The sequence below is a fragment of the Penicillium psychrosexuale genome, assembly GCF_028828465.1.
Source record: "Penicillium psychrosexuale strain IBT 29551 chromosome Unknown utg000006l, whole genome shotgun sequence".
In the NCBI taxonomy this organism is placed as follows: Eukaryota; Fungi; Ascomycota; class Eurotiomycetes; order Eurotiales; family Aspergillaceae; genus Penicillium; species Penicillium psychrosexuale.
This window is the reverse complement of record NW_026643191.1, coordinates 956,591-973,131: the sequence shown is the minus strand read 5'-3', so window position 1 is coordinate 973,131 and position 16,541 is coordinate 956,591. Positions and strand designations below refer to the sequence as shown.

The window sequence follows — 16,541 nt, the reverse complement described above, 5'->3', positions numbered from 1 at the left end:
TGTGTACCCCGGGTATATTTAGGTCGAGGGCGCGACTTGACAGCTTTGTTTGCCTCTTTTTCTGTGTTCCTTCGCGGACCTCGATTTGGACCGGAAGGCGCTGGGTAGGAATCGAAATTTCTAAATCATCCTGTACTCCCAGGACGGTCAGTCTGACACGATTCTGCGGGCGAAATCTGACTCGAGTGGAATCGGGGGCTTGTACGACTGCATGCGCAACGTCGTCTGGACGGGCCCCCGTGACAATGGAAGGTGGATTTCCAACTTACCCGTTTGAATCAAAGATGCGATCAGTGCTCATACCGCATTGGCAAGGGGAAAGTGGAAGGAAGCGAAAGGATGAGACAGAATGACCCGTAGAGGCCAGGAGAAAGAGAGTCAGGAGTAATTATTCCATCCGAGTCAGTGGGGACCTGGGAACATTCGGGGTCGACTACGGCATGATTTATGGAGCACCTGCAAGTGTATACAAATCTTACAATCTTACCTGATTACAGTTTGTTTTGCATGCCCTGTACCTTATTTAGGCTATTCCTCTAAAATGTAACTTATTCACAAAGTTACAGGTTATAGACAGTTACTGTACGGTCCAATTCATATCTTACTGAGCTATTCAAGACCGTCTTCCCCCTTATTCGGAGAAAAAGCCTATCGCAGGCAAAAAAACACAGAACAATGTCCCAGCGATCGGCACGCTAAAGTGCCCCGCTCGCACCTCGTTTCAGACCCCATTGGTCGTGGACAGCCAATCATTGCATGCCGTCCCATGGATTCGGGCGGGGGGACACAGTTAGTCTTTGGCGCCTTTCCTTTCTGGTATAATTATTGATTTTTGCCCTCCGTCATTATTCCTCAAAGGAAGTTTGTCTGTATGCGCGGAGGGCATATATTGCATGCACTTTCAAGGTATATCCCGGAATTATTTGCAATTCTGATATCTGATATCTCAATGTGCCTCATTCAGGTATGACCCGCTAGTACGGAGTACTACGGGGCACATTCGGTAGTGCAGTTGTTAGCGCATAACATCCTTTTCCACACGTTCCTCAGCCGTTCCACAGCTCCCAGGGGTACACGAGGATAAGCCTGTGGCGCACAAATGCCATGCTACGGGGACCCGGTCCCAGTTTCTAGAAACTTTACGTATACATTTTATATTGCCAGGCCTTGGAATGCTTTCCTATCTGAGACAATTATCCCGACTTATATCGATTCCCCCAATCAGCAGCGGTTCCCTTGTAGGCCCCCTATGCAACGCGCAGTGCCTGATCTGAACCATTCAACTGTCAACTCTGGCTCCTCCAATCAATTCATTTGCCGAATCTCACCCGTGGAATGACCATTCTATTCGATTTTTTTGAAGAACCTGCCTAAGCGAATGAGAGGCTGAGAGCCCCATCTATTAATATATTGTATATTGTAGTTAGCTGAAAACGGATAATACAAGTGTACAAGGTGCGGAATGTGCGGAGTACTCCGTTACCCACCTCATACATCGGAGATGACAGGACTCGGGTCATGTGGGCCCATGTGACAGTGAACAATAGGGTCGCGACTATTGCCAGCTGCTCCAACGTAGTGCGCACTAGCAGTAACTAACGATAACAATGCACATTGTCGGATAACACCTTAATCCTGCAGAAGATCAGGAGTTTCCAACTACAGGAATCCCAGAAAAAGCAAAGAATAAATGTACAGCGCACAAATTGTTCTCGCGCCTTGCAGCACTGCTCCATAGATCCAGCGATATATCAGATCCTATCTTATGCATATTCCCTGGTCTGTACCACCCCTCAGCCCTAGGAGCAGCTTATCTTGTACAGCATCAACATCCCAGAACCTCGTCTAAGCATCAGCTTCATCCAATCTCACGCAGGAGTCACCGTATCGCCTAACAAACCACGTGGTAGCCGGCGTTGAAATATTGTCATTCTCACTGATTCGAATAAGCCTTTACTCAGCCGTGTCTGTATTTCCACTCCCGAAAACCCCATAGTTATGGATATGACTATGACTCGTAATCGGCATCAAAAAACTTGGTTCACATAGCGACTCCTGGCCCTTCTCCGTGCTCCCCAAACTCCATTTTTAGAGCCTACGTACCCCATACGGAAAGAAAGACACTCCACTCTGTTCCCTAGCTGTCAAACCCTTCCTGGCAATCCTTCAGGGCCCCACAGGATCCTGCCGTAAGCAGAAAACCGATTATTCGATTGATGGATTATTGACCGAATATCTCCGCGATTTGTTCTTCATCTGTGTATTTCTCCGTGAGGCTCTTCATGCTTGAGATCTATATAACGAGAATGACACAGCGGTGTACAGAGCACATACCCATATGGGTTTCTGCCTCGATCATCGAACACATTACTCCGTATACAGCAGAATATCATCCAAATAAGGAAACTCGAGATCGTCAATGATCGACAGCAAGGTACGACAGACGCGAAAAATGACAGAGAGAATAGGAGCCAAAAGTCTATTTCGGCCAGATCATATTCACCGCATCGTTCTAAAAGTCTAAATGAAAGCCCCCTACTCCGTAGCTAGTAGCTACTCCGTATGCTACGCCTCAGTGGGTTTTGGGTTTCTCCCCGTGCTGTCTGTGCTCGACGCCGTTGTGATCGACGGATTTAATTAAAAACGGCGAGTCGATACTTGACCTTTGGGTTTATATGATATGTCACTTCGAAACGGTCACATTTCTTCCGAAAGCAGGGTTGCTGGGAGATAGATCCAAGGTTACGGATTATACTCCGTACTATCGTATGCCAATCCGGGTGATCTTCACTGCATGAAGATATGCGTTATACCCGTCATAGCACTAACTCCCTACTACATACTTCGTACTCCGTACTGCGTACAATATCGAACTTAGGTATAACCGGTGGAGCTGGATACCGTCTGATCCATTATTTCCTGTCACTCATCATCTAACTGCCAAGTTTGCACCCTCAAATGAAACAACTGATAATCCCCGCTGATTTTGACGGGGCTAGGTGGATAACTTGTCTGCATGAAGTCCGTTGCATGAAGTCCCACCTCTGAAGGAATGGAGAATAAAAACAGGGAACGAAAACGAGAGCAAAAAAAAAAGAAAGGGAGTCTCCTATGTTATATACTCCTATGTTCTATAAGATGGTTTAGTAGTACTAAATGATTTTGTTAAGCCGTAGCTACGTACCTATATCTATGATCTACATACAAAACTTCAACGTTCTTCACAAAACGGTACAGTTACTCCGCACAGCACACGCCTCGTCCAAAAATACATCAGCCCATGCCTCCCCTGCAGGGAAGAAAAATAGAAATTCCCCGGGCCGGAACGCCCACTAGTGTCTAGGCCCTTTGCCAGCTAGTGATAAAGGGGCTTGGTCGGCGTATCAGGTGTGTTAGAGAAGTATCAGGAGATTTTCTAGGAGATTTCTAGGAGAGTAATGGCGTGTTATAATTAATCTCTAACTACAATATTACGGAGTAGTTACTGTAGATCAATTAGGTACTGTACCTTTCGTATGGTATTCTCATATAAAAGGTACAAGTGATACAGCATATTTTTTCCTTAACCCCTGCATAGGTATGAAAATTATAGATTCAGGCATGTTGTGAAAGGGCTTTAGTTAACGTAATTGTATTGAATCTGGTAAGAAATATCAAGTATTGGGTATTTGTTTAGAGACTTCTGAAACATCCGACTCGGAGCTGGTGGTATGATATATATACTTCGTAATACTACTACTGCGAATATTAAGCAAGCACAGAGCAATATAGGTGCATATGTTCAAGAACAAACAGGTATGTATATGTACAGTGAGTGTGACCTTAGACGTTGAGTATCTAGGACTCAAAATGGGTTGGGGAAGCTGAACAATTGTTACAGTATGGTATACTTCGAGGGTGAGCTATTTAGAGTCAAGACTCTCGCCCTGTCCGAGTCACGGAAGTATGTTGTAGGTGGGTTTTAGGTCGGAAAGGAGTGAATGAGAATGATTGGCTAGGCACTCGAGGCCGGAGTCCCACGGAGGCAGAAAAAAACAGGTTTAGCTACATCTAAATCATCAACTTGCGAACATCTGAAGTTTTGAAATTGTTTTTTTTTTGAATACATATCAAGTGCTAGTTCGGGAAAATACATGACCACTGTCAAATCCTAGTCCGAAAGCAACTTATGAGAAGTTTAAATGCTTTTCCTGGCTAAAGAGCCGCCCCATTGTGTGCCCTGATAGTCGAATCCGAAAGAAACGTTTGGTCATAATCGTAAAGTCGTGTTATTTGTTTGCCGATGTGCAAGCAGATCTTAGACCTGTGCAGGCAAAATTTTGGTGCCGAGTTCGTGCGCAATGCCGCCAGCGAAGAAGCTCAGTTCATCAGGGCCAATGTCGACCCGACCACTCGCCAACCTGTCCAGCAGGAATTTTTCAATTTTGTTCAAGAGGACTTTATGGTGATCCAAGCCTAGGGTCGACGAGCTTGTATCGTTTTGTTTGCCGGTTTTCTCTACTGCGCGGAGTCTGATCAACTCGTTGAGCTCGTCCTCAGCGAGGAGGTTGCAGAAGGTGCCAGTGACATGGTTGGAGACTAGGTCGAGGTACAACGAAGGCGCACCCTCTGTATCCACAAATTCGGTATCTTTGCCCAAGCGAATATGGTCAACCTGAACTCGAAGGTAAGTCTTGTACTTCGGAGTGACAATCCCGCGGATACCATTCATGTAAGCGACAAAGAGACTGCAGTCCAAGTCCACGGCATCGCGCGAAAACTCTTCTGGTTGGTTGGTAGATTTGCGACCAAACTCTTGATGGCAATGTTCTTTTCTGGACTCCGCGATGTCCATTTTATCGAGTTGATCTAGAAGTGTTTGAGTGCCTTTCGAGTCCCGAGCGAGCATCATCATTTCATGACAAGTCATTTGGTGATCAGGAGCTTCGTCATCCGATACTTCCACGCTGTCAATGTACTCTACCTGCGGGTCAAAGCGCACAGAATTCTCCTCAAAGGAAATGAAGGCATCGTCAAACGACTCGGTGTGATCCTCATGCGTCTCAGGGACATCCCCGTTTGTTTCATCCCAGACCGAGAAGTCCGAATCATCATCGTCGTCCTCTTCGTCGGATTCATCAGATAATGCATCATACTCCGAATCAATTCCGTCTGAACTATAGCCCGACTCCGAGCCGGACTCTTCATCAGAGTCAAAGGCAACGGTTGAGTTTTTGAGGATCGATTTCAAGGAAGGACGCAAAGTCGGTTTGGTAGTAGAAGTCGATACACCTGACTGAGTTGGGGTGCAACTATTCGATGTAACAGAAACTTCATCCGAGCCATAGCAGCTATCGTGGGAAAAAGACATCTCGAGGTGGGAGAAGGCAGATGACACAGATTCCCACGAGCCTCGATGGAGGGCCGAGTTGCTCATTTGCTCAGGAATTGGGTTGTCCATGCTTCCAGCGGGACGCTTTCTTTGGTGTGATTTGGCGAATTGCCCAAGATATTGAGAATGGAAATTCTGGGATTTGACCGAGCACTCCTCTATAGGAGAGACCGGGGTTGTGGAAGAAATGAGGTTGAAAAGGTGATATCAGTAAGTCGAAAGTGAATCAAGAGAATAGCAAGGGCATCGAAAGCCTGCAAAGCACGGTGAAAAGTGCATAGTGAAGGCACACGGGAATCGTGTAAAAGCTTAGGGGAACTTGTTCCCAGCACAAATGTTGAAAGACATGATTTTCTGATACACTTTATGATTGAATGTAGAAGGGTGCTTCCTTGCCAGTTGGGTGCGCGCAACAGTGTCGAGACTGGTTGCTTGAATGATTCGAAATAAGTTGATATCGGTCACGAATAACAAAAAGGCCACAGGTTTTGTTGAGATGCATGTAGGGTATTAGAAAGTGGCTAGGAGAGAATTTGTGTTCGCGTGACGCAATGCAAGCGGCGTTGGAATGTCGCGAGAGCAGCAAGGGTCGCAATGTCGCAAAAACAAAGGCTTATCGCACAAGGACGCGACAAGAGGGTAGGTAAGAGCGGAGATGAAAGTAGAGAAGAGTTGAGTGTCCCACGTTTCGCGGGGTGTGACGGAGGGGCAAATAAATCCGGGTTGAGTCACGTCGACTCTGGAGTCAAGGCAACGATACAAAGTACAGAGGAAAGTGCGAGCGAACACTGCAAATAAGCAGTAGCAGTAACAGTAATAGAGAATTAAGAGTCCAAGGTCACTGTTTCGAGTGGCCTGAGGAAAAGGAAGAGAAAGAGAGAGGAGAGTTCCTTCTGGAATCGAAAGGGCAGTCGCCCCAATTTCTCGTCATCTGACTCAGCCCGAACTTGGTCCGTCCACTGGACCTTGGGGATTTTGTTTGGGCTCTTTCGCTACAATATGCAGTCATATGCAACTTATTTCTAGGTCATTCGAATGCATTTGATCATTTGTCTAGGTTATACATACAAATGCTACTCGTGACAGTACTGAGTACACTATATCAGCCTTTGAATAGCCTCGGGAGTACCGGAATGCGGAGTACACAGTACCTCTCAGCCGGGTTTGCTTTTTTTAGTGTCGCACTCCGGATTTTCAGCACAATATTTCCTACTATTCACTCCTAGGCATATATTGAATAACTGCATATTTAATAGGGGTATCTGTGACTTATTATCAAGTCTGTCCTTGCTGATTGCATACAAATAGTGTTGAACGGGGCCACCCGCTATTGCCGCATCGTTAGGGCAATCGATCTCAATCCCAGATCGCACATCGCGTATATTCGCAGACCACGTCTTCTCGCCGACGCGTTGGTTTGTTGACACCTACCCCCTTTTTTCTGTCTCTATTTTTAATTTTCATTTAGGCCAGCAGTCTGGCTGCATTCTGCATTAGCGCCTTAGACTGCGTTTGAAGAAACAGGCACAACTGCTGATTGGCCGATTTGGATTTGAACTGCAACTATACCGAATCTTGTCCTTTAACTCCTTCAACCCATGTCTATCAATCCTGCAGTCTCGCCTAAATCTTTATTCGTTTGAATATTGGCTTCTTTGTCTGTGATGCCTGAATCAACCTAAACACGACATCGATGCCAAAGGAAGAAGCATACACATTGACACGCCACCAACGCATTAAACTATTCGCGGATTTAAAAATCGCCCAAACACAATTGGCTAATCATATCATGTGAGATTTGTACAAAAAACCACCTAAAACCCCACCGATTGAAGGACACTACACTTTGATCACTAAATGGCGCGATTATCCCGAAGGGGGAAGGAGGTATCAGATCCTTATCTCATGCGGAGGAAAGGCTTGTTTTCTGCTGCATTCAAACATGGCCTTATCTTGATCATCTTCATGCAGTCCAAATATAGAACATGGGGTTGAAGCAAACACTCCCGGATAAGGGCCCCGGACGGCGATCTCCTGCAGGTCAAGGTTCGCCGAACTTCTAAGCAGGGGAACATTCATACTGGAGCTTTCCAGGAAAATATATTCTTCTCGAATACTTAGAACTCTTCTGTGCATTGTTCGAAGTGGGAGGTGACATTCCGCCCAGCCTCTACGTTCCAACCCACATTCCGGACCGTCTATCACTAACAGGACATTGACCAATCGACAACATTACCGACCCCCATTTGATCAATTGGCTAATCATGATGAAGCAAATGCAAGAAATATGCAGCCACAGTGCACGGCCGATCATACTGTCACCCAACTCGAGTCTTTTCGGGCGGTTGATGATGGGATATCAGGTATCATGACGCTTACACTGCAAGTACCAACCTTGGATAGGTGATCATCATTCTGTCCCAGCTGTATGGTCCTGGTTCCTTGGACAACCCTGAACGGTTCGGAGAGCGTTCCGACCCATTTCCACGGCCGTTCTCTTACTGTGTACTCTGTACGAGTCATGTCGATCTCTAATTAAGGTATCGGCCAACATGCCTAAGTCCTCTAAAGGCCTGCTTCACTAACCCATTTGATGGCTGTTCCACTGCTTCTGGCTTAGTGAAGGAGGGTTGCATTCCCGTGGGTGGCTATCCGACGAAGCGTCTTTTAGATCTGACGGAGATCAACTGCTCGGCCAGCCATTGTATTACCAGCAACTACGATTGGCTTGAGAGCCTTGAAGCATTCTTGGGGGAGGTTGGTGGGGCCCACCAGGAGCCAACCGGGCCCTCTATAGCACATTCCAAGTGCTCTAAAGATGGATGAGGAATGTGTCCATAAATTCCGAGGCTGGTGTCCCTGGCAGCTATTCAAATAGGGCTTGCATCTGTTTGTTTGCTTTGCTTTCTTTGCATCGTCTGCAGTGTTTTCTTTGATTGACAAACTATCAAACATCCAAACATTCAAACGCTTTTCCCTCTTTTTGCATCCTTTGCACTCCTCGGATACCCGGGTCGATTCCTCCGAACTATCCCCAAACTTTCCCAAGCTTATTCCGAGACTATATCTTTGTTATCCAATCACATCAAAGCCTTTCGGGTATTGAGTCGCTGACTACACTTTTGCCCCGTACTTTTACTTTGTCGCCGCAAACGGAAATCCGGCAAGATGTTCGCCCAACAATACGACCATTCGTTCAATGACTTGTTCAACCAATACGTCAACATGGAAACTAGTGCCGCTGATGGAAAAGACTCGGCGTTGTCCGATTTTGACCAGCTCTTTCCGCTTGACTCGCTGTCAAATGACTGTGGCGATCTTGCACCCACTGTCTCCACTCCCAAATGCCATCAATCACCGCAACCCTGGAGTAATGAGTGGTCCCTGCAGTATGACGGGCCTGCTGCCGATCATTTTGCTTTCCATGACACCGTCCATCCTTCTGCCATCTCAGATGTCAACCTGAACCACTTTGAAGTTCCCTCTCGTCCTACAGCAACACACGCTCTGTCTATCTCGCCTTCTACCCCTCCAGCTACTCCTAGACGGAAGCCTACCCAGAGTGCTCTCATCACTCCCAAAACCATCCGCCACCGCAGCCCGAATGAGCGTCGCTCTCATCTGCGCAAGCAAAGTTTCTCCCCTAGCTTAATGCGCTCTTCCAACCTATCCAAATCAAGAATGGCCTATCCTGAGGCTTGGGCCCAGCGACTTCAGAACTTCAGCCTTCACAATTCCGAAGATCGTTTGCCACTGTCGCCTCCTCCATCGGATGCCCTCCTTCAGCATGAGAACATGCCTACCGAACAAATCATGAACCAGCCTAGAGACTCGACAGAGATGCCTCCTCAGTACGACGCAAGGCTATATCACCAGTCTCCCTCAGTTCCAATGCAGTCGCCGAGTATCGCAATGTCAGCGCGGCAGCAACAGCACTACATTGCTCACCCAAGCTCTTCCGCCTTGACCAACTCCAGCCCTTCTTCCGCTGATGATATCTTCTCCTCATCTCACTCATCCGACCTCCATTCTCTTTCCTCTTGGCAATCCGATTCTCTCCATGCCTCATCCCTACCTTTCACCCCAGACCTCCAAGGCCAGGATTCTCAATGGTGGTCCCCCATGCCTTCTCGGGTCGCTCAACAGCAGGCCGCTTACCTCGCATCTCCCACACCTGTCCGCCACATGCAAAACGTTGGAAGCCAAAATGACATCATGCAAGGAGGACTAATGATTCAATTCAATCCCTCATATGACATGTCGGCAGACAACTCATTCTCATCTAATATGCTCCCTACCACCTCTCAAAAATTCGACACCTCCTTCACCTCCTCCCAAGTCCACGACATCCGTTCATCATCATCTCTCTCCCCTAAGACCGGCACATCCCCCAGGGACACCCACCATGGATCCATTTCCAAGCCCACCCACCGCCGCACACACAGCCGCAAGCTCTCCAGCCAGAGCATGAATACCCCCAAGCCCGCCAAGGCCCCTAGCTCCTCGTCCCGAGGCTCAAACAAATCTGTCAGCGTATCGTTCGTCAACTTTACCGCTGACGATAGCAAGAAGATCCTGACCGGAGTTGCTCCCTCCGGCAGTTCCAAGACCAAGGCTCGCCGCGAGCAAGAAGCCCGCGATAGACGTCGCAAGCTGAGCGAAGCCGCATTGAGAGCTGTTCGCAGCGCTGGCGGCGACGTCGAAGCCCTCGAAGCTGTTCTCTGTTAAGCCTTTTTCGATTTGAATTTTGTTTTCCTTCTACTTTTTTTTGTCTCTGTTCTTTTTAGCCGGTGTTTTAGGGCTATATCATTGGGAATATCTGGTTTGCTTTTGGAGTTTGTGGTTTTGCTTTCAGGCCTAGGCCGGGTGTTTACAGCCCTAAAATGTTAGATTATTATAATATCTACTTAGACTCTTCTGTGGATACCTAATTTCATAATACTTTGTGACTACCCAGCTTCTGCTGTGCATTCCTTTATCTTTTTTCTCTTGCGCTCCGGGAGTTTTAAGGTATGCTTTTTTCTTTGTCGAACTGGTGAGCTTCATTTCTTCTTTGTCCTCCTGATACTATCAATACTAAGTACTGTAAATTTCTATGGCTAACTTGCTTTTTATTCTAAGCCTTCTATACTAGAACTACAAGTCCCATACGGCTCATATTATAAGTCCCATATAGTAAATCTTGCCCTAAGTCCTACATATTAACGAGCTTGGAGTATACTAACACGCGTTTTATACCCCATGATTTAGCCTACCAGCGCGCGTTCCATACATACTTTATGATATTGAAGTCCATCAACGCGCGTTATATGCCTCATGATCTTGAAGTCTACCAGCGCGCACATACTGCGGTGGCCGACTATAAATACCATCCACGGCAATTTCTTCTTCTTCCTTCTTCTTCCTCCCCACGACCCATACAAACAGCTTCGGTGAGTACATTGTTCGTTCCTTTGCCCTAATATGTCTCTATACCCTTCAATCGCATGCCAATACCTCTGATATTGGCAAATCTCTGTATCTCTCTCACTGCATATGCATTTACTTTGCTTTGATCTTTACCAATTCTTCACTTGCAATTCACTTCCCCTCATTTGAATCTCTCAATTGCTGCTTTGATGGTATTGCTTGTCGCTCCTTGATTGCTGTGAATCTTTTATCCCAAGCCCTAATTCACGACAAATCACTCTTCCAATTGCCTCTTCATTGAGATCAGGCATACCTCCTGGCTTCATTCTGATATTCTTATTTGCTGCTGTTCATTTGTTTCTTCCTGGACTACCTTGATTTCCATTTCTCTTCCCTTGAACCCTTCCCTTGCACCATCATCCAGTTTTTTTTCATATCTGATATTCTGTCCTACATCTTCATTGCCTCACTATCTCCATTATCATTGCATTGCCATTCCCATTGGGCTCGCTCTTGGCTGTGGGTTGGGCGACTTGCCTCATGCTATTGCATGCCCTACATTGCCCATTACTCTGCTGCACGAGTCTGTCTTTACATCTATATCTTCATGCATATCAACAATCCAATGTTTCATCGTTACTAATGCATAACTATAGAGCAACGAACCTGCATTCAGCTTTTTTTCTTCCTTTTTCTGAAAAAGGAAACCTGCGGTGGACAAGATTACGCTTGTCCTTTCCTGAAACCTACTCTTCCATCCTTCCTTTTGTCCTCGTTTCCTCTCCCAAATACCCAAACAAATAGGGGTTTCAAGTCCTTTTCGTCGCTTATCCTACTTTCTCAGACACGTGCAAAGTTCACGGTCTCACATAATCATTTCTTTTTTACGACTACCTCTTTTCTCTAACTAGACATTCGTCAAAATGTCTGGTCGTGGCTACGATTTGCCCATTCGAGGCGGCCGTGGTGGTGGTGATCGTGGTGGCTCCCGTGGCCGGGGTGGTGGTGACCGCGGTTACAGCGGTGATCGGGGCCGTGGCAGTGACCGTGGTGGTGGTCGCGGTGGTGGTGGACGTGGCGGGTCCGAAGCCCCCTCTGGGTAAGTTTATTTGTTCTACATCAGGAAAGATTTATATCTAACATGCGCACAGAATGTTGTCGGACCCGATTGAAGCTCCCAGCACCCGGGTCCAGGCCTTGGAGGACAAGTACGTTACGGAATCAGCAAAGGTTCGCCCAGAGTCCAACTCTTTGGCTCGACGTCCTGGCTACGGCACTCAAGGTCGTGCGATTGTGCTTCGCGCCAACTTCTTCCCCATGGAGTTCAAGCCGAACGTTAGATTCTACTCTTACCGACTCAAGGTCAAGCCCGAGGCGAAGAAAGCGCAGCAAAAGTTCGTTCTCGATAGTATGTTCCGCAAGTACCCTCTCTTCAACAAAGGAATTGGCGTTGCCACCGATGGCGCTACTGAGATTGTTACTACCGAGCTACTCCCCGAAGGCAGAGAGCCATTCACTTGTTCCATGGGCAACGGAGGCGGACATGGAGGTGGGAAATCGAAAGCCTACACCGGCCCCTGGGAAGCCACTTTGACCCTCGACAGCTCTTACTCCCCGGCTGAGATGATGGCGTGCCTTGAGAACATCAACCACCGAGAGGAACTTGAGAATGAAGCGCCCTGTCTCCGAGTACTGAACATCCTCATGAGTGCTCATCCCTACAAAGATACCGGCATTTCCATTGTCGGCAAGGGACGCAACAAGTTCTTCCGGATGGACAGGCGCAAGCAGTCAATGGACATGAAGGCTGGCGCCGAAGCCGTTCGTGGTTACTACTCGAGTGTCCGTGTTGGTGCTGGACGAATCTTCCTTAATTTGAATGTCAGCCACAGTGCATTCTTCCGTTCGGGTATGCTGTCTGAGCTACTCGTTGCTTTTGCCCAAGTTCACGGAACCGACCGAGAGCTTTTGAATCGGTACCTGAAGGGTGTGAAAGTCTATGCCTTGCATTTGGAGCGGCGAGAGAACGGAGCTGGGGTGATGGAATACCCTGTCAGAACGATCCTCGGAACTGCTACTCCTCGGGATGGACGTCCTGGCCCCAACCCTCCACAGATTGAAAACCTCTCATCTAGTGCGGACAATGTGAAGTTCTGGATGGGAGATGACGAGAAGGGAAAATACATGAGCATTACCGAATACTTCTTCAAGAGTATGTTTGCTGCCTATCACTCGGTATTTTGCATTGCGCTAACAAGAAATAACAGCCTACAATAGGACACTCAAATACAGCAAGGATATGCCAGTGGTGAATGTTGGAACTCGTGAGCGTCCGGTTTACCTTCCTGCAGAGGTTTGCGAAGTCCTCCCCGGGCAATGCTTCAAGCCAGAGCCGTCCGCTGTCCAACGACAGAACATGATCAAGTTCAGTTGCCGGCGGCCTCCTCAGAACTATGACTCCATTATGACCGAGGGATTGGACATCATGGGAATCTCCGGAGGACATACCAAGACAGTGGGGATCAAGCCCGGCAGGGAGATGATCACTGTACCTGCACGGATTTTGAATCCTCCCAATCTACTCTATGGCGGCAAGAAGACTACCAACCCTCGAAACGGCTCGTGGAATTTGATCGGCACCAAATTTGCCCGTGGCGCCAGCATCAGCAAATGGAGCTGTCTTTGGCTTCGAAAGCGCGGAAAAGAGGATGCCTTGAAGAATCCCGAGATCGAGATGGACGCTTTCTACAGGAAATTGCGTGACCATGGCCTGACGCTTCCTCCACCCTCTAAGCCGTATCTCTCAGTCCTTCTCGGCCCGGATGACAGACAAAATCGCGATATGATCAAGGACGCATTCAAGAAGCTCATGAGGGAATTCCCCTTCCTAGTTGTTCTGCTTCCTACCACTGAAGGCAAAATCTTCGATTACGTCAAGTATGCCGGAGATCTTAAGACTGGCGTCCTTACGCACTGCATGCTATCCGAGAAGTTCAGAGGTGCCAATGAGCAGTACTTGAGTAACAACGCGATGAAGGTCAATCTCAAGATGGGAGGATGCAATCAACTCCTGCAGCCGGCGAACGCACGCTTCATTAGCGCAGCGAAGAACACCATGGTCGTTGGATTGGATGTCACTCATCCGTCAAGCACAGACCCCGAAATCTTCCCTAGTGTTGCTGCCATCGTTGCATCCACCGATCATAACATGGGACAATGGCCCGGTGAGGTTCGAGCCCAGACACGCCGTCAAGAGCACATTGAATTCCTCAAGGAGATGATGCTTACCCGGCTGAGCTTGTGGCAAAAGACCAACAACGGCAACCTGCCCCAGAATATTCTCGTGTACCGCGACGGTGTCAGCGACGGTCAGTTTCCCATGGTCCTTACAGAGGAACTCCCCAAGGTTCAAGCTGCTGCTAAAGCGGTATACCGTGGAGCCATGCCCAACATCACCATCATTGTCTGTGGAAAGCGTCACAACGTGCGCTTCTACCCTACCAATGCTAAGGATCAAGATCGGACATCTAACCCGATTAACGGATGTGTTGTTGACCGCGGAGTAACCCGCCCTATCTACTGGGACTTCTATCTGCAAGCCCAGGCTCCTCTTCAGGGTTCCGCTCGTCCGGCTCACTACATTGTCATCCACGATGAGATCTTCACCAACCCCAAGGTCAATACTGACCGCAAGCCAGCTGATGTGTTGCAAGAACTTACTCACAATATCTGTTATCTGATGGGTCGCGCTACTCGCTCGATTAGTTACAGCACTCCTGCCTTCCTGGCTGATAAGTTCTGCGATCGTGCTCGAAAGTATCTCTTGGCTTACTACCATGACAACAACATGCAGGTTCAAAATGAGGATAAGTTCAGAGGTACTACCTTGGCCATGGCAAGCGCATGCCAGAACAGCATGGTCTACATCTAAATCGACCATAGACTTTTTCTATCTTCTTGTTGACATTACGATTTGACCAATCTTTCCGGAATCTGGACTTCGATACCCTTCTGCTATGCTCATTCCTTTTTGGAATTATCTGAGCTTTGATGTTCGCAATTACTTCTCTTATTGAGCTGGAAGACTGCTCATGATACGAAAGCGATTAAAAAAAACATAAAAACGACAAAAAAAAGGGTACAATATCCTTGCTTTTCTTACAAGCTTGAGATGTGCCTATGCAACAAGTGCGAAATTTGAAAAGCACAAAAAAAGGGGGATGAGATTTTTATGATGACACTTGCGCTGCAGCATGGAAAACACAAAAAACTAAAAAAAAGGGGGTGGTTTATATGTTAGAGTAGGAAAATTGAAAATCTAAAAAAACCGTGCCTGTGTAGCCACTAGATTTACTAAGACATAGAGTATATGTTGTAGTTGCAAGGATCGAGGATACCTTTACTGGATGGTAGGATTGAGTGGAAAACGCTAGATAATAGAAAACTATAATAGCATAATATACAAGTGCCAATCTATATGGCTCTCATTCTTTTGAATTCCCCGAGACAGGTTGGGCCACACCTGTTGTGACCTATAAGGTCGAACATAGCGCACAATAGCCACTATCCTCACAAAAAGGAGCGCGGGTAGAGTTCAAAGACTCTTCGGCATGAGATAGCTTCAATGCCATCTATGACCCGGGTTCCTTGCAAGGTGTTTCTGCTGATAAATTGACCAACAGTGCACGGCGACAGCCTTCTCTACCATCCGGCACACATCTCTGAAAGTCAAGCTTATATAGCATGGTGAAGAGATGACCGAAATAAGCCGATATCATCTTCACCGCTTGGAACTAGGAGTCCACGCTTCAGGTTGCCACTCCTCGCCTGGGTTTGTTTTGTTGGCCTTGGTCCATGGGTTCTCCACCTTTTGTGTCTTCGGTACGGGTTCGGATGTGGTTGAAGCCGGTACTGTTTGTGCGGGAGCAGCGTTGGCGGGCTGATTCAAATTCGCCTCGTTGATTTGGGTTGTCGGTGGTTGTTGATGATTCTTGGGCTTATCGAGGACGGAGGGTTTGCTAGCCCAGCGTTCATCGGCGAGTCGAGCGAGTTGTTTGATTTGCGCCTGTCGGACAAGATCCTGCTGCTGCTCCTGGATGCTCGGGGGGTGTTCTCGGACATGTCGCAGCCATTGGTGCCATTGCGCTGTGTTGAAACAACATGTTAGTTATGATTCAAAAGTCTCACTCCCCTTTAATACCCCGGAATAGGGACATGTGGTCCAAGCCCGAGCCTGCATCTTCCGACGGGACTTACGTGTCACTTGAACATCACTCAAATGAGTTTTGGGATCGAATCGAACAATGCGTCGGAACCGAGATGCATTCAACACATCTTTGAACTCCCAGAAGGTATTTCCAGCGAGATCCTCACCTAATAGACGGTTAGCGCTACTGAGACGCCCCGAGAAAAACAAAAAGCAGATACTGACCGACCAAGAAGGACTTTCGCCAGGGTAGGCGAAGCTTCTTCCATTTGAACCACAAGCTGTTAACCATCGTTGAGCGTGAAGAATAGAAAGAGGCGAAAAAAAGATCTAGGCGCACGGCATTATCAGGAACGTCATCGGGGGATAAACACAGCCCGAACATTCCACCTGTTCAACCTTCTCTCTATCCCTCGACCTTCTTCTCTCTTTCTTTTTTTAAGTTCTACGACTTTACTGGAAATCTCTGCGCTTCTAGTAATTGAAACATTCTCTTCATCTTGTCATTTCCAATTGTATCACGAAACGCCTTCTCTCTGCTACCCAATCGCCGCC

The 16,541-nt window shown here is 47.5% G+C and overlaps 4 protein-coding genes across 4 annotated transcripts; 2 read left to right on the top strand and 2 right to left on the bottom strand.

Moving 5' to 3' along the window:
• Nucleotides 1-4,297: 4,297 nt before the first annotated feature.
• Nucleotides 4,298-5,440, bottom strand: N7518_010199 (uncharacterized protein; the record flags this gene model as incomplete). Its single annotated transcript, XM_057191125.1, has 1 exon — nt 4,298-5,440. The coding sequence occupies one exon, from the start codon at nt 5,438-5,440 to the stop codon at nt 4,298-4,300; it is 1,143 nt and encodes a 380-aa protein (XP_057037261.1).
• Nucleotides 5,441-8,539: 3,099 nt separating this feature from the next.
• On the top strand, nt 8,540-10,099 carry wetA (developmental regulatory protein WetA; the record flags this gene model as incomplete). The annotated part of the gene is made up of 1 exon (XM_057191124.1): nt 8,540-10,099. The coding sequence occupies one exon, from the start codon at nt 8,540-8,542 to the stop codon at nt 10,097-10,099; it is 1,560 nt and encodes a 519-aa protein (XP_057037260.1).
• A 1,604-nt stretch (nt 10,100-11,703) lies between these two features.
• Nucleotides 11,704-14,711, top strand: N7518_010197 (argonaute/piwi family protein; the record flags this gene model as incomplete). Its single annotated transcript, XM_057191123.1, has 3 exons — nt 11,704-11,879; nt 11,932-12,992; nt 13,048-14,711. 3 exons carry the CDS (start codon nt 11,704-11,706, stop codon nt 14,709-14,711), a joined length of 2,901 nt encoding a protein of 966 aa, XP_057037259.1.
• Nucleotides 14,712-15,560: 849 nt separating this feature from the next.
• On the bottom strand, nt 15,561-16,278 carry N7518_010196 (uncharacterized protein; the record flags this gene model as incomplete). Its single annotated transcript, XM_057191122.1, has 3 exons — nt 15,561-15,925; nt 16,037-16,153; nt 16,212-16,278. 3 exons carry the CDS (start codon nt 16,276-16,278, stop codon nt 15,561-15,563), a joined length of 549 nt encoding a protein of 182 aa, XP_057037258.1.
• Between the last annotated feature and the right edge of the window lie 263 nt (nt 16,279-16,541).